This window comes from Penicillium concentricum, assembly GCF_028827145.1.
Source record: "Penicillium concentricum strain IBT 3081 chromosome Unknown utg000002l_segment0_segment0, whole genome shotgun sequence".
Classification (NCBI taxonomy): domain Eukaryota; kingdom Fungi; phylum Ascomycota; class Eurotiomycetes; order Eurotiales; family Aspergillaceae; genus Penicillium; species Penicillium concentricum.
This window is the reverse complement of record NW_026622755.1, coordinates 9836425-9853213: the sequence shown is the minus strand read 5'-3', so window position 1 is coordinate 9853213 and position 16789 is coordinate 9836425. Positions and strand designations below refer to the sequence as shown.

The following is a 16789-nucleotide window of genomic DNA, read 5'->3' as shown; positions in this document are numbered from 1 at the left end:
ACTAGAGTAAATGTACAAGTACATGTACGAAGTAGTATACTAATATATAAATCTCCGTCCATAGTTCCATATCACCTATATCTAAAATTGTAGTTATCTATATCTATAATTCGCAGGAATATATGTGGACCCTTTCTCTAACATTAGTATCATAACCAAATACCCAAATTGATCGAATCACATCCAAACATGGACTCGGCACACAAAGAAAAAACAAGTCACATCACTTCCATCCACTCGTACAGCGTTATATGTCAAACATGGCGCAGCGGGCGCTTATATCAAAAGGGGCCACTAGTGGCGTCCATAAAATAGTCCCCGGGGCACCAACACCTGTGCCACTGAAACGGAAACTGAAACTGATCGAGATTCTTTTTTTCCTGATTTAGTGCTTTTCATGGCTTGCCCTATTTCGAAAGGATATTTGAATCACTCCGTATGGAGTATGGAGTAATACACTAACATCCAATAGATCCTACTCCGTAGTTTACCACTGAAATTAGAGATGGCCCACTTGGCTTTTTTTTTCTTTCCCTCTTTGAGGGTGTAAATGCACAGACCATGGGTGCGTGCCTTGGATATCATCTGTGCTTCTTAAAAGATGTTGATGCCTGTCTACCTAGGTACCGACAGGCATCAGAGCTGACAAATGGCTTACATTTCCCCCACCTAGGCAAAGAACAGAAGCCCATGTGGATAGGAAATCTCTTGGGTCAAAACTATAAAAAATATTACCTTTGTTTCATAATTCTCTTATTGGGGCTGTAACTATTCAATTTTTCATTTAATCTATCTGAGAGGCCCTTATACCACTTTGTATACTAGTAATTATCAAACCCGTTACTCCATGGATACCGCAGACACGGAGTAGATCTTTCATATTACCGCATTGGAAGGTTATATTCTTGCATGTGTAGAGGCTCTAAATGTAGGAAATTGTACTTGCATCACGTTCCCAACATGATTCTGTGCATACATATGTAGTGGACTGGTACGGAGTATGTACATGGACAATGGTTGCAGGCATAGGCTATAGTGATCCACTATATTGCGAGAACATACAGAACCCGAGGGAATTTTCAACACCTAAAGTTACAAAAATAACATGAGTATACAAATCTTATACTCACAAGCTTTCTAGAAAGAATCCTCACACCCTTTATCTTCACAAAAGACAATATCTCAACAATGCAATTTTATAGATGACAAAAATAGCAGGCGGTGAGACCCGACTATCGATAACCCACCTTTTTTTCTTCGCGATAATCTTCGACTTGGAGATCCAGATCGCGCAAATTTGTTACGCTAAAACTCCGACCGAGCTTCCAAACCAAACGCCAGCAACGACATCAACCTACTGTCTTGCAAATCCCGACACAACCAACCACCAACCTCCCACCTAAACTCCCGCATCCACTTAAATAGCCTTCGACATAGTATCGAACTTGTTAGATCACCTACTCGCACACCCCTCACCAAATCAAACACAATGCCTGAGTCCGTCCACTCCCAAGACCAGGATCAGTCCATGGTCGACGCAGAGCAGCCCACCGAGCTGCCCCAGTCCAACGACCCCATTCTCGAAGAGAGACAGATTGTCGTGGTACGTATCTGATCCGTCCGGGATCCGAATTGATCTCTGGATATGCCTAAAAAAGACCAAGCTAATATTATATCTTCTCATAGCTCCCCGGCGCCACCGAAACTGCCGCTTCATTCCAGTTCGAGGGCGAAGGCCACACTATGGGCAATGCGCTGCGTTATGCAATCATGAAGAAGTGAGTGTATTGGCCTATGATTGAGAGGATATACTCGGTTCTCGCACCGGAGTTTTCCTCACAAGCATTAGAATCAAATCGAATTCATCTGGAGAACATCGTCACTGACTTTCATAGCCCTGCCGTTGAGTTCTGCGGTTACACCATCCCCCACCCCTCGGATCCTAAGATGAACGTCCGCATCCAGACTACCGGTATGTCCTACTACTTTTTTCTTGCCAGAATATTGGAATGTATACTAACTGCCTGACTTCAGATTCCACTACCGCTCTCGAGGCTCTGGAGAAGGGCTTCAACGATCTGATGGACCTGTGCGATGTCGTAACGGAGAAGTTCACTGCTTCGCGTGATCAATTCAATGCGGAGAGTGGTAACCGTATGGAGGCATGAGGTTGTTGATTTGCATATGTATTATTTAATTGGCGTTCTGGGTAGAGGGAAAAGTACATTTTCTATCTCGGGCATGAGAAGTGCTTTTGGTTTCTTTGGTATATATATTTATAAGAAATTCTTGATGAAAATAGAGTTATTCGTGTGATGCATGCTACGAGACCGATATTGCCAAGCTCGTACTGTCATATGCTCCACATCATGTCTGAAGCTAGGATGTAAAAACTAGATAGGAACGAAATAAGATAATGGAATGGCTTATTCAGACAATATATACACATCATGTCTATCGATGGCGCAGTTCCTTTGACTGCCACATCGCGGACCAGAAACGAGATGAAGAGGATAGGAAATGAGAGAGAAAGAAGCAGAAAGAGGGTTTTAATTGCGGCCCTCGAGGAAACCAGAGACGAAGTTGCGGGGGAGGCGCGCGCCAGGATCTTCTTCTGGGCGGAAGTACTTCATAACGTGAGAAAGCTGCTTCCAGTAGTTAAGAGTTTCCTGCATTGAAATGATGTCAGTATTTGATCCTGGAATAGCGGGGTGACTGCGATAATGTTCATTCATTATAGATGAGCAGTATTTGCTTCTCAGTCTTCCTGAAAGAATCCGCATGTCGAACAGACATAGACATATTATATCCTGACAGAAAGGTGGACCTGGACTAACCTGGAACTCGGCGTGGCTCTGATACAGCAGCACATCCACGACGTTCAATTGGCTGACATAGCGGTGCTTCTCGAACTCCTGGCGGATCTTGGTGCGGATGGCGGATACGGGCATGCCCAGGGAGTACATGGTTTGGATCTCCGGGGACTGTATTCGGTGATATCACGTTAGCTGAGTCCGTTGCGGGGTCAAAATGTAGCCTTTTGTGCCATATAAAAGAACCTCTAATCAATCTGCTCCTGTGATATCCGCCTGGAGCAAAAGAAGAGAGCATATCGAGGGAGAAGGTGTATCGGCCTAGGATCTCGGGGGAGACTGACCGCGCGGAGCCATTCACGGTACGACTTCAAGACTCGGTATTTCGCATCACCCCAGTTGACAGCTAGAAAACAAACAGATATATTAGCACCTTTTCGCGGGTGGGATAGACTCCATTGACGATCCCGCCGGGTGGACGGCGGAACGCATCGGGCGTGGAAGGGACGTACAGGAGCGCGTGCGCTGCGCCAGGTAGGTAGGGTTGATAGTCATATTGGAAGAGAATTGAGTGCCCACTCAATCCAGTGCGGTTCAATCACTGGGTGTAGAGAGACGGAGGAGAATTGAACGTGGGTTCCTGAGCTATGAGGGTGGAGGTTTCGATCTGAGGTTGGTGGTGGAATGGGCCAGGCTCACCGCCTGCCTTTTCAAAAAAAATCTTTGCGAATTTGGGGATTATCGGACCGTCTGCGCGACGTTTCTCTGCTCTTGTTTTTTTTCCGTCGAATATTTTTTGATATCTCTGATTCTGTCGCAGAGGTATTGAATTATTTTTGGGTTGTTGAAGTAATTACAACTCATTTCTTGCCAAATTATTAATCTTTGCATTCCTTCCACTCTCAGTCCGCCTCGCCTCAACTCAATCAACCGTTCAATTCTTCAAACACTACAATATGGCTCCTAGCAAAGGTCCCAACGTTGGAGGTGCAAAGGGTGTCGCCAAGGGAGGCGCAAAGGGCGGCAAGTCTTCCAGCTTGTCGTCTGCCTCGCGCGTCAGCAAATCGAAAGATGGTCCCAAGCGCCCCCCGGCCAAGGAACAGAAGACCAAGCCCCGCACTGCCCAAGAGAACTTGAAGAAAAAGAAGAAGAGAGTGTACACCGAGAAGGAGCTGGATCTGCCCGAGTTGAACCAAATCACACCTGTCGGAGTCATCAAGCCCAAGGGCAAGAAGAAGGGCAAGACCTTTGTCGATGATGCGGTACGTTCTGCTTCTTACGCTCTATTCTATTGATTGCACTCTATGAAAGCCTAATACTAATGTATCACCTACAGGAGGGCATGATGACAATTCTCGCCATGGTCAACGCCGAGAAGGAAGGCCAGATCGAGTCCAAGATGATGAAGGCACGTCAATTAGAAGAGATCCGCGAGGCAAAGAGGGCTGAGGCCGAGGCCCGCATGAAGGAGAGAAAGAACAAGTTTGACGACGTCAAGGATTCCATCCGGCAAAAGAAGAAGGGCGGTCGTGGCGACAAGGCCGCGGAGCCGACGAGTATCAAGGATAGTATCTCGAAGCCCGGGCGATCAAAGAAGAAGACCGTTGCATTTGCTTGAACAAAAAGTCTGAAGATTTGTGTCTATACTTTGATTATGTATTTAGATGTCGGGGTTCGGCGTTTCCACCAATTTATCAATCTATGTCTATCGGAACAGAAACATTATTTTGCAAAAACACCGTCCATGCTGGGGTTCCCCTATTGTAAACCATGAATGACCTGTCGCTTTCGAACACGGTCATTGTAGCAGTTGAGAGGCAATGTTTGAAGGGTAGCCAATTACAGCCCCAAAGGCAGTGCGAGTTTGCGTCGCATCGCGACGAAATCAGGCTTAGGCGCCAGGTCAGGTTCTTTGTTGTCCCCATCGTGGCTGGCAATATTTCCAGGGAGTCTTTCGGGGTGCTCGACAACACCAGGGATATTAGTATCGATTTCGTTTGCCATTTTGTTCAAGAAGTTTGTCACCTGAAGGAAAGGGTTAGTATGAAGTTCATTTTGATGCTCATGGTCCATCGCGAATTACATACCGGCTTGACAAACCATCTGGATCCTCCAAGCTCGAACCAGCCTAGATGGCCACCCCACGATGTAGTCAACATGACTCCATATGGCGTTTGGGTCATTTCCTGGTAGGGTAGAGCCTCCCAGCAAGCAATCTAATAAAGTCAGCGATGTGTTCACAGTTGGCATGACAGAGTTCATAACTTACAGGATCATCCTCTGCTTGAATGCTAAGGAAAGGAATCCTGATAGCAAGCATGGAATCGGTGGAAGTGGCATCACGGTAATACGCTCCTTCGGTGGGGTAGCCCCAGGTTGGGCATTGTAGAGCTCTGTTGGATGTTAGAATCGTAGTCATTTTGAGATGCAAAATGAATTCTTCTTACCGGTCGAACTCATGGAGGTAGGTGATATTTCTTATCGTATCAACCTCGATACGAGGGTTTTTGGAAACTTGGTCGACATGTCTGTTTTCCATTTAGTTATTTAACTTTTCACATCAGCCAGACAGACAGGTACTCACGCCTCAAAGAGCTTCTTCATGCTTGTTCCCATGGTTCTGCTGTATACTTCCTTGCCAATCCAGGTGCTTTGCAACACCATAGAACTAACATCCAAGTTCCATGGGCTAGCACAAATCACGGCTGCCTTCAATTGACAGGCATCACCTTCCTCTCCCAGATACTACACAGTTTGTCAGTAGGGGATATAGACAGGCAGTTTTGCCAGGGGGTCATACATTAGTGAGGATGTTGGCACCTAGTGAGAAGCCTATTCCAAAAAGAGGGCGATTGGGGAACTGCTTCTTGAGCCACTTCACGGACTGGCGAACATCCCAGGTAGCTCGGGCGTTGTAGAGAACACCAGTACTGATGTTTGTCTGTGCACATCCTCTCGAATTGACAACACATGCTTCCCACGCGCCATCTTTCACGAGCGGTGCTAGGACTTCCCGCAAGTATACTTCATGAGAGCCACCGCTGAGACCGTGAAGAAGCACAAGCATGGGCTTGGTGTCATCTGAGGGCAACACAGCAAATTCATCCTGAGTGAAAAACGATGTGCGTGGCGGCATACCCGACTTTTGGGTATACTTTCTCGCTTGATCAATAAGCTCCGGGTCTTGAGGAACGTCGTACGGTGCAACCACGAAATCCATGGCATAATGGCCCGTGAATGCAGGGCTATCGGACTCGAACATTTTACGTTTGTAGTAAATAGGAACGTTGTCGTGCTTCATAGTAGTCCAGCACGTCTGTAGGTGCCCATTGAACAAAAATGGGTTCAGGTTGCATGTTTCTGGTGTGGCAGACCGACAGACATCCACGAAGGTGACTTGTTCTTTAGCACCTGCGGCGCCGGAAACTTTGGTCAAAGTCAACTTATTGTCTTTGGCGTGATGGAAAGCTATGCGTCCCTTGGGACGAAGCCATGAAATCAAACCCATGGCGATCAGTCCCGATAAGAGGACGGATAGGGGGATTGAATTCAGAAGCGTTGGGATGAGATCAAGCATGAGGGTGTATAAGGCTTAAACGCTGAAACCGAGCAAATGGACAAATCAATATCCTAATAAAGGTCGCTCAACTTTTATATGCTCTTGATAAGAAATTAAACCGGCTTGAAAAGCATGCAAAAATCCCAAATACCTGATCCAAAGATGCAGGCCAACATTTATTGATACCAGACTTAGACCTCGGCAAAAAAAAGTTATGTTAGAGTTTCCGCCCATATTCTGCCCACGGTACAGTGTGACTAAGCTTTATTCCATCTCACGTGATATACAGAGTTATGTTCATGTCAGGTGATCTGAGCCTTAAGGCTAGTCATGACCATGGCTTCCGGGGCTGCCCAGGTGCCCGGGCACGGACACACCTGATAACATGGCGTCTGTCATACGCCCACAGTCAGTTGACAATGTCATAGCGTATTGCTGTATACAAGTCCTGAGTTCAAATTTCATACAGGAAAATCCCTCCATTATTTGGCGCAAAAAGGGGGAATTCCGCCGAATATGAAGTGATGATACTATGATGCTCAATGCGGCAATCTGCTTTCCGCATGCGGAAGCCCTAAATTCACTTCCGGCGTGAATTAACAGGGAGAAATCCCCATATTTTCCGACAATAGCAATGTCCTTATCAAAACCGACCAAAGATAAATGCAGGGTGAAAAGGTTGAAGTATCCGGTGTCCTGCATATGGATCATCGGACAAAGAACGGGCTGAGCCACCGATGATCAGTTCCTCTTCTTTATATGTAATACTGATAGCATTAACGCCCATCTTTTGTGACCCAGTCCCATGGACCGTTTCCGTGCATCTTTATCTTCCAGCAGACTATTTCAAGGTCAACGGATCCATATCCTTTCTCTTTTTTCCTTTAAAGGGGATGCAGTCTTTGTCACGAGATGCGCTTGATCTCTACAACATGATAGCTCAGTCGAAACGCCACTATCTATCTTGTTGATTCACATACCTCTCATGAGGCTTGGTCATAAAACATCTTTTAACGACCTTCGATCTAAATAAAAAGACCAGCCTGGCACCCATGACTTTAATAAGAAACTTCCCTTCCGACATGTCCGATCGTCTATACCGCGCCACAGAGAAGTTTAAGACCATGATCAAAATGAGACCCTGGTCCCCAAAACGAGTGAAGAAGCAAGATGGTAGCCGTTGCTACCTAATGGAATTACCCACCGAGCTGTTGCTAGAGATCATATCTCATCTAACAGTGCTACCAGAGGCTGCGCTTGCGCTAACCAACAAGCGCATGTTCGCAATCTCCGGAGAGATTCTGCTCTCAAAATCCCTCCGATTCAGTCGCGACTTTGCCCCGCTTTTCCACCATTATCGAAATGGACATAACTTTGTCACACCCCGGTGGGCATTCCTCAACGTATTGGAAAACTCCAGTTGGAAATTATGCTCCAAGTGTTTGAAACTCCACCCTCGGGCCGCATTCTCATCCAGAGAGTTGAGGCGGAAGCCAGAGACTCGAACATGCGATGTTGGAGAGTTAGCAGGAGTCGTCGATCTGTGCCCATGCAAGAAATTAACTTTCCGCGACAAACTTGATCTCGCAGACCATGTCCGAGTGCGGCAGGTGACGATGCAAGCCTTGAAATCAGAATTCGGGGACGCTGTTGACGACCGCTACTGCTGGCATACATGTACCGAGCAGTATGGCCCAACCGAGCTGAAGACATCTTTGTTTCCAGAAATCAACGCCGATAACCAGCTGGTTCTTCGCACGGAGTACCAACTCACCACCGAGTCGGGTCAAGTTGGTAAGGAAGATTATATGACACCACGCTTCGGGTGTGCACATCGATCGGTCGACTTGTGGCTCTCGAGCGTTCACCAAACCACTATATGTCGCCTCTTCGACTCTTTCTGCTCGTCATGCAAGCGTATATCCGTCTGCAGTGCGTGCGATACGACTTTGACATGTCCACGAAATGCACCATTCCACTCTGAAAAATCCGGCAGAGCGACATATTCATTCTCGACCCAAAGAAGCCTCGGAGGGACGGGTCCAACTCCTGATCCGGCATGGGGAGCACAACGAATCCATCCAGCCGAACCGTCAGTCAGTGTTGAAAACTGCAACGAGTTGTGTCCTTGGACAGTGCGCGAACATCCAGCGCTCTCATTCGCGCCGAGTATAGAACAGGAGATTATCGATTCTGGAATAGGTAACCAACCCATCAGCCAACTTTACACATATATCAACATGGTTTAACGGTTTTCTTCAGCTGCAAGAGAGGCCTTGGGGGCAAGACCATAAGGAGTTGCTGGACCAATTGGGGTTCATTCCTTCTCTTGTTTCCGACTTTGCCAGTATATATTGTATAGTGAGAGTTGGTTCAGCGTGTTAGATTAGTCTTTTGATTAGCATCAATTACTTAGGCATATTCTCAAATAATATAATAATTCAGACAAGAAGTGACGGCCACCCTAGTGACTCTTCTTGACATAGTTTGCAAGGTCCTTTGTGTGAATCCTTTGAGTATCTCTTTCGGTGTCTTATCCAAGTGCCTCATTGACCAAGAACACAACCCAAAACATAACTGCAAACCGACAAAGACGAATTTTCCAAAACTTTTCGGATCTATCAAAGTCTAGATGGACCTCGATGGAGAAGAGTCGCGTAATCGCAACATCCCTTATCAGCTGACCGCCCTGGGTTTCTCCGGACCGACACGATCCACGCTCACCATCTCGCGCGTTCGACTTCATACTCGATTTATACGAGTATTGTCTGTTTGTCGGGGCGATGAGCTTCCCACCACCTGGTCCCGGTCAATACCCGCATTATTTACCGCCGCCGCAGTATCAGCACGGGCAAATCCCCCCGCAGGTACTGTACAATAATGCCAGTGGTCCGCCGCCTCCATACGATGGCTATGGCAAACCAGCAATGTATCCTTCGGCTATGATGCCATATCCTTCATACCCGTCGACATATACTCCACAGCCGCAGCCACAGCAGCAGCAGACGCGTCCTCCTCCGCAAACTCCTCCGCAGCAACCGCAGCAATTACCACAACAATCTCTCCAACCACGGCCACAGCCAGGACCACAGCAGCTCCTCCCTCAACTACAATCCCCCCTCCGCCTCGGCCACCTCCTCCGCCGCCTCCGCCTCCGCCTCAAATCCAACAAGAAGAGCTGCAACATCAGTTTGTTAACCCGGCTCAACTGTTTGTACAACAACCTCTGCCTACTGCTCCGCGATCCCGATACACCCAAATCTCTCCTCAGTATGGCGAGCCACCTTTCATCCAGAATGCGAGTCCGTCCAAAATACCACCGGCTTCCTTGCCAGCTCCGCCGCCAGCCATGCCTGTTCATGTTGCTCCTGCCCCGCCTCCTATCAGTCCTAAACCAAACACCCAAAGCAACCAAAGACAAATCAATATCCATACGCCGCAAACACACCCTATCATCAAATCCGAACCCGTGCCATCCAAGATCTCTCCCAGAGTAGAGCCTCAGAAAATACTTTCTACACCTATTGCGACGCCGCAACGACCCCAGCCTGCTCCTTCGCCGGTGACATACGCTCCTCCGCAAGTCATGATCCCGGCTCCTTCTCCAGCTATTCAAGCAAGAATCCAAATTCAGACTCCGCAGAAGCAACTTCAACCACAGCACATTGAAAAGAAGAGACAGCCGACTCAACCAAATGTCGAAAAGCATGGGAAGCCCACGCCTGCTAAGTCTACGAAGCCTCCAGTCGACTATCAGGTTCTGCTGTTGTCCCTGGCTGATGAATATCTAAATGCTGCTCATGCTCGTGGAACGACCACCTCATTGACCGGTCGTGAGACGGACATTGAAGAATATTATAAGCTGGTTGCTACCGGATTGGGCTGTTTGGAGGCTGTCTTGAAGGTTGGTGAACTGGTATATTGGAAAAATACTGCGCCAATGCTGACCAAATGATATGATAGAACTGGCGATTGCAACCTCGCAAAGAAGCTCTTGTTAGACTTCGCTATGCGCGTACATTGTTCGAGGAAACAGACAATGACATCGAAGCGGAAACTGCATTGAGTAAAGGGGTGTGTATTTTTCCCCTCCTTTGTCCCGGAAATAGCCACTAACCTTGAGCAGATCGATCTATGTGAACGAGTTAGTCAACTGCCTTGATAGCGAATTTGGTTTGATCTCTGACTGTTATAGAACCGTATGCTTGACTTGAAATACAGCATGCAGCACCTCTTGGCACGGATGCTTCACAAGAGTAACCCTAAAGCTTCCCTGAAAGCGGTCGATGGGATGATTCAGGATGTGGAAGCGTATGTACCATCTCACTCTCTTTGACCATGGGGTGCTAATAGCCATAGATACCGCCATGCCGCATGGGAGTATGCATTTCGTTTCCTTCGAGTATCACTCTCGTTGTCATCTCCGTCACACCAAGACTCCGTGCAAGCGTTACAGCATCTTCACAAAATCACAGCCATGGCTAGTCGCAACGGAGACAAGGCTGTTTCGGCAATGGCGGCTGTGATTGAATCACTTGCACACTTGCAGCAAGCGACGAACTCCGATTCTATCGAGCAGGCGCAGCGTGCCGTAGCAGCCGCGCGAAGCCATCAGCTGAATGATGAACTTCGCCATATACCTCAACTTACAACCTTGATTCAAATGGTCGATATCTGCTGCAGTCTTCTAGAGTACGACGTCAACCAGTCTGGACAGAAGTTGAAGGTTATGCAGGCTTTGATGGACGAAACGCTCAGCGACAGCAACTGGCGTCCCGATGGGTCATTTTCGGTCCCTCTCAACGGTAAATCCGCTGGGCCGTCGTCCATCGACACAGGTGACATCTTGCAGGTTCATAATGGCACATTGCTGTTAAGCTTCAACTGGCTTCCTCAGCACGATCTTTATGCGCTTTGCTATTTCTTAAGCTCAATCACGCTTAGTGCCAAGAACTCATACGATGGACGGAAAGCAGAGAAATATCTCGAGGAAGGGCTTCGAATGGTCCAAGGCAATTTCAAGGCCCCCCAAGAAATTTCAGAATCCATGGTCAACGCCAACCGTCGGGTTCAGTGGCGTCAGTCCCTTTACTGCAACCTTCTCCTTCAACGAGTCTTCCTGGCCTGCGCTCGAACAGATTGGGATCTTGCCAGTCAGACTCTCAACGATCTTCGACAAGTCTTCGAAGAGCTTGGTTCCAACCTTCCGGACACCATCGAATGTCTGATGGAATATGCCGCTGGCACCATCGCACAGGCAACTGGCGATCTCAAGGCCGCACTGAATACATTCCAATCACCAATTCTGTCACTAGACCCCGCTACCAGCAAGACGGGACGCAATGACCCCTGTCGTGATACGCGAATCCTCGCCGGTCTCAACACAGTTCTTATCCTCCGTGATCCAAGTCACCCGTCACACTCGATGCTCAGCGCCGTTCTAGCAACACTCGAACCCTTCTGCCAAAGCAGTCCAAACAAGTACATACAAGCTGCCTACTTCCTCGTCTGCGCAACTGTTCACTCCGAGTCAACCATCCAAACGAAACAGTACCTCCAGCAAGCTCTACAGTCCGCCACCGCAATCAGCAACAGCCAAATCACCTGCATGACCCTAACCTTCATGAGCTGGAAGTACTTTCGTGGCGTGGTCGGCGAACAAGCCGAGAAAAGCGCTCGAGCTGGCCGCGCAATGGCCAAACGAGCCAATGACCGTATGTGGGCGAGCGTCACCGACGACATGCTGGCTGAGACTCTGGAGCGACAGGGCAAGGGCGAGGAAGCGCAGAGCGTCCGCGAGGAAGGCCAACGTTTGGTCTCGGGTCTTCCCCCTCGTCTGAGACGTTCAGCCTGATTGCTTTTGTCTATTGCTATTAACATGATATACCTTTTTGTTTTCTTAACGTCTTTTCCTTGGCGTTTGTTTCAGAACTGTTCCTAGGGAGGCGCTTTACGATACCATTTGATGGCTACCTGGGAAGGCGTTTGATATTTTCTGTGGTTATTGTTGACAGGGATGCGAGCCAGTACTTGATGTTATTGGCGAATCAAGAAATACCTTTCCAATACTCTAAACACAGAAATTTCCTTGTTAATATATTCGTAGGTATTGTTGACTTGAAAACATTGATAGGATTCAGCTCAGGGCGTGTATATCACACCCTAGGAAGATCATGAACTGCTTCGCTCCCTATAAAGAAGAACATGAACACCCGACATCCATGCGTAATGTACAAACACCATGGTATAAACCAGCCTGCAGTTGCAGACACAATCTCCACCAGCAGAAGCTGGAGGAAACATAAAAAATCAAAGGACAACTCCATGCCCATAATACGCCAGCAATGTCCTTGGGGCTCCTCCCCCATCCAGAGAAACCCACCACACCGCGAAATTAATATTAAACTCGAAAAATGCCGCAAATATCGAAACAGTCAATGGAACAGCTCAACCAAGCCCAGCCCAGACGCCGCGGATTCTCCGCGCAAGCTGGATATCTTTCTGCATAATAGTAACGCGTTTCGCGTGTAGCGCGCACAGATTCGTATCCTCAAAGAGATGGACAAGGAAAGCCTCTGCGGCCTCTTGCAGAGCTTGGATAGCGAACGACTGCCAGCGCAACTCTGCGCCAACGTCGGCGGGGAGGAGATCGAGCGCGACTTCGCGGACTAAGCGCGAAAAGGGCAGTTTAGCGATGAGAAGGTCGTAAGAGCGTTGGTAGCGGCGGATTTCTTTCAAAGCGACGGTGCCGGGCTTGTAGCGGCGGCGACGGCCTGTGGGAGTTGGATCTCCGGCTACGAGATTGTTAGAATGGGTTGATTGAGTTCGTGGGGGATTGGTTGAATTGCGCAAGTAGAGCAGTTTAAGGCGCTCATTCTGGCGGTGGTGGTAGGCGGAGGGTGAAACGTACGTTGGACGTTAGCGGTGGTCTTTGCGACTTTGTTTACTCCCTTCATCTTGCGTGCTTTCGTTGGTGTTCCATCTCCATCTGCGGGCGCGGCGGCGGGCGCAGCGACTGTCTTGCGCGCTTTGCCTTTTTGTGCGCTGCCTGGTGCTGTCTTGCGGGCTCCCTTGGGCGGCATTGTGATAGCGGAGGAATGCACTGTGTGGTTTTTTTTTTCGGTAGTGGGGTGCTGGAAAGCGATCAATTGGGAGGTTTATCGCCTAGCAACCAGCGTTCTGCGAATTGCCGCGTTTGTGTCGAGATTGCCCCTTGCAGGAACCGTGTCAGAGTGTCGAGGCTTAGACTTGTACACGAGGTTCAATTGAAGGGATTGGGATTAAAAATCGTATCTGCTAATAATTAAACCGTCTTTGTTGCGAAGGGAAGGCTGGGGGAGCTGTCAATATGAACTATTCGGGCCTTAGCGTCCCAACCCCCGTGATTTCTCACGTAGCAACGCGTCTCGTGTTGGACACGTGACGATAAACTGGCCTACCTGTTCTTATCTCCGTCATACGTTGAATATACCCCGGAGGCACTTTAGAGAGCTCTCAGTGCTCGTGCTGATCATCCGCTCTGACTTCCGCTCCGTTCTGATTTCTGTCCCCAGAAGTCACGACCACCATACACCATGGCCGCCCTCTGGGAGAACAATGGGCAACCAGGCCAGTTTCCCCTCGAACAATGGTTTTATGAGATGCCACCCGTCACCCGCTGGTGGACGGTAGCCACCGTCGCAACCTCAGTCTTGGTGCAGTGCCACATTGTGACCCCATTCCAGCTGTTCTACAGCTTCCGCTCCGTCTACGTCAAATCGCAGTACTGGCGACTACTCACGACATTCCTCTATTTCGGGCCCCTCAATCTTGACTTATTATTCCACGTCTTCTTCCTGCAGCGTTACTCCCGCCTTCTGGAAGAAACCTCCGGCCGCTCCCCAGCTCACTTCGCATGGCTGATCTTCTACGCGATGACAACTCTCCTCATCATCTCACCTTTCCTCTCAATACCCTTCCTGGGAAGCGCGCTTTCATCCAGCCTGGTCTACATCTGGGCCCGGCGCAACCCAGACACCCGTCTCAGTTTATTGGGACTGCTCGTCTTCACTGCTCCTTATCTGCCCTGGGTACTGATGGGATTCAGTGTCATTGTGCATAGAATCGTGCCGAAGGATGAGATGCTTGGTGTTGTCGTCGGTCATATCTGGTATTTCTTCAACGATGTTTACCCGCCCCTGCATGGCGGCCACCGTCCATTTGACCCACCTCGCTGGTGGCGGCGTCTGTTCGAGTCCGCGCCTGGACTCAATGAGCGTACGACAGTTAACCGCGAGTTTGTGGCTGCGGCGCCTGAGGTTCGATGAGCCATCTTCTTATTGATCAAGCGTCGCTTTTCGGGAACGGAACCTCGAGGTTCCTTGTGGCATCGAATGGAAATTGAAAACTAGACCGCATTCAAAGACAGATCTCACTGGTATAGGTAGAGCCGAGGGCGCAGTGGGTCCGATTCTGGCCTTGGTCTCTGCTCAAGGCTGGCTTTGGACCATTGATATCAAAAGTGTGAGCTGTGCACGGGAGGGGTCAAGCTTGATATCAGCGAGTCTCTTGGTGGCGCCTTTCATCTAACTCATGCCGTATGAGAGCATTCGACATTATTCGGCGAGTTTTGCATGCAATGCTGGTTACCCATGGAAACTGGCCACGTTAGAGCCGTGTCCAAAGATGGTACGACGGAGACCACCGAGGGGCCTATCTGGAGCAGCTCCTTTTATCTGATGTCGGACGTTGCCCCTTGGCCCGCTCAATGTGGCCTGTGTAGAAGAAGCAAGGATCAGGCACTCGTTTTCTTTTTTTGTTTACAAGAGCGTGCATATGTTTGACACTGGAATAGCCATAGATACCCGAATTACTTTTTATTTTACATATTTAGAGCTGCATGCAGAGAGCTTATGATGACGGCATGTATCAAACTTGCCATGACCTTCAGTGCCAAGTACGAGTGCCAAGTACAGCATTCGCTCAGTCCCTCGAACACTATTAAACTCAACACATGCTTTAAAGTAAAATAAAGTAAACAAAATCATGTGATTGCTCGCATTCCCGGCCATTATCAAAATTCCTTACAGAAGGCAGACATGCATGATCATATGTTTGGCGATGCCAAGTCAGTTACAGGGCTGTACAGCTTCGATCTTGCATATGCATAGGCAGTATCGACAGGCAGCATGATACATTGTAGTCAGCCTAGTAATCTCATATCATGTCCAGGTGTTGAGTGTAGTTGTCCTCGATTATTATTAGAAAGAGCTGACACGTTTAAAGGACGACGTCAGACCAAGACCACGGAGCAAGATACATCGTACAGCGCCCAGCGCCCCGTGCATTTTCATGTATTATTGGCCCCATATTTCAGTCCGAACCAATATGGTGCTATGCAGCGCTTTTAATTAACCCAAGGTCCAAGAGACACGTAAATCACTGGTAGTAAATGTCAGTTCAGTACGACATCCCATCCACACAAGGTAAATCATGATATAACATGTGTTAGGTACTGTAATATCAAATCTGTACCAAAGGAGTAATTCGTCGCCGTTTTTTTTTTGGCGCCCACATCCCGCTTGTTAGCATGGCACGGCAGGCGATCTGCGCAACGATAGGCGGGTTTATAGCTATAAAGACGAGTACATCTATATTGAAATTAGGGCAAAAACCACCCACGTCACGAGCTGATCTTTTAAAAAACTGGAGGAGAAAGTGGCGATCTCCTCTGATGGTATGATATCACGAGGTACCAGACCTCGGATTTAATCGACATACAACGTGGTGAACCGTGGGCGAATTTGCCAGGCCACGACCTCGGAACCGTTCTGGGTGTAACAAAGGTTCCTAGTACTAACAGGGATTATGGGGGGCTCTTACAGTTCCCATGGAAATGGAATACACAATGTCTGCATAGCATTATTTTAAGGGTCTGAAAGTTATCCAATACAAGTTGGAATTTCCAAATGTCAAATACGGATACGCTAACGAGGCCAATAATGGGGGCAATGGTAACCTCTAATCGCAGCGTGCACGTCCCCTATGTGGCGATTCGCTTGGCGAATCGGTGCCAATTCCTACCTCTCGTGCTAGAATGAACCTTCCGAGATGGCAGACTCCTTGGTTCTTTCTTCTTGGGCGTAGGAGTAAAGTGTACTCCCGAGGTATTGTTCCCGAGGTCTGATCAAAGGTCTACGTGCACGCCACACGTGTGGCGGTAGCGAAAATACACAAATTTATATGTACAATTTTGTACAGATCGGAGTCCGGAGTATACAGTCAAATCTTCCGTGCTCCGTTAATTATACTCCGTACCAACGCTTTTTTTAAACGAACTAGTTAATTAATAGACTAGCGGATGTAGACTAGCCTCGGCTTTAGAAAGGTACCAATAAAGAGAATACCTAAATAGGACTAGTTCAATACACTGTTCTCG

At 48.3% G+C, this 16789-nt stretch overlaps 9 protein-coding genes across 9 annotated transcripts; 5 read left to right on the top strand and 4 right to left on the bottom strand.

Moving 5' to 3' along the window:
- Positions 1–1489: 1489 nt before the first annotated feature.
- On the top strand, positions 1490–2168 carry N7517_007476 (DNA-directed RNA polymerase core subunit RPC19; the record flags this gene model as incomplete). Its single annotated transcript, XM_056725206.1, has 4 exons — positions 1490–1603; positions 1687–1778; positions 1896–1972; positions 2035–2168. 4 exons carry the CDS (start codon positions 1490–1492, stop codon positions 2166–2168), a joined length of 417 nt encoding a protein of 138 aa, XP_056581456.1.
- Positions 2169–2549: 381 nt separating this feature from the next.
- On the bottom strand, positions 2550–3368 carry N7517_007475 (NADH dehydrogenase [ubiquinone] 1 alpha subcomplex subunit 6; the record flags this gene model as incomplete). Its single annotated transcript, XM_056725205.1, has 4 exons — positions 2550–2669; positions 2838–2984; positions 3158–3219; positions 3326–3368. The coding sequence occupies 4 exons, from the start codon at positions 3366–3368 to the stop codon at positions 2550–2552; spliced, it is 372 nt and encodes a 123-aa protein (XP_056581455.1).
- A 43-nt stretch (positions 3369–3411) lies between these two features.
- On the bottom strand, positions 3412–3677 carry N7517_007474 (uncharacterized protein; the record flags this gene model as incomplete). Its single annotated transcript, XM_056725204.1, has 2 exons — positions 3412–3519; positions 3561–3677. The coding sequence occupies 2 exons, from the start codon at positions 3675–3677 to the stop codon at positions 3412–3414; spliced, it is 225 nt and encodes a 74-aa protein (XP_056581454.1).
- Positions 3678–3769: 92 nt separating this feature from the next.
- Positions 3770–4431, top strand: loc1 (the record flags this gene model as incomplete). The annotated part of the gene is made up of 2 exons (XM_056725203.1): positions 3770–4075; positions 4150–4431. The coding sequence occupies 2 exons, from the start codon at positions 3770–3772 to the stop codon at positions 4429–4431; spliced, it is 588 nt and encodes a 195-aa protein (XP_056581453.1).
- Positions 4432–4652: 221 nt separating this feature from the next.
- Positions 4653–6390, bottom strand: N7517_007472 (putative hydrolase, alpha/beta fold family; the record flags this gene model as incomplete). The annotated part of the gene is made up of 6 exons (XM_056725202.1): positions 4653–4838; positions 4901–5029; positions 5083–5206; positions 5261–5341; positions 5398–5558; positions 5614–6390. The coding sequence occupies 6 exons, from the start codon at positions 6388–6390 to the stop codon at positions 4653–4655; spliced, it is 1458 nt and encodes a 485-aa protein (XP_056581452.1).
- A 1064-nt stretch (positions 6391–7454) lies between these two features.
- N7517_007471 (uncharacterized protein) lies at positions 7455–8621 on the top strand (the record flags this gene model as incomplete). The annotated part of the gene is made up of 1 exon (XM_056725201.1): positions 7455–8621. The coding sequence occupies one exon, from the start codon at positions 7455–7457 to the stop codon at positions 8619–8621; it is 1167 nt and encodes a 388-aa protein (XP_056581451.1).
- Positions 8622–9721: 1100 nt separating this feature from the next.
- On the top strand, positions 9722–12226 carry N7517_007470 (uncharacterized protein; the record flags this gene model as incomplete). The annotated part of the gene is made up of 5 exons (XM_056725200.1): positions 9722–10288; positions 10336–10446; positions 10499–10516; positions 10568–10683; positions 10732–12226. 5 exons carry the CDS (start codon positions 9722–9724, stop codon positions 12224–12226), a joined length of 2307 nt encoding a protein of 768 aa, XP_056581450.1.
- Positions 12227–12819: 593 nt separating this feature from the next.
- On the bottom strand, positions 12820–13454 carry N7517_007469 (histone H3 family protein; the record flags this gene model as incomplete). Its single annotated transcript, XM_056725199.1, has 2 exons — positions 12820–13166; positions 13283–13454. 2 exons carry the CDS (start codon positions 13452–13454, stop codon positions 12820–12822), a joined length of 519 nt encoding a protein of 172 aa, XP_056581449.1.
- A 492-nt stretch (positions 13455–13946) lies between these two features.
- derA (putative ER-associated proteolytic system protein Der1) lies at positions 13947–14678 on the top strand (the record flags this gene model as incomplete). The annotated part of the gene is made up of 1 exon (XM_056725198.1): positions 13947–14678. The coding sequence occupies one exon, from the start codon at positions 13947–13949 to the stop codon at positions 14676–14678; it is 732 nt and encodes a 243-aa protein (XP_056581448.1).
- Between the last annotated feature and the right edge of the window lie 2111 nt (positions 14679–16789).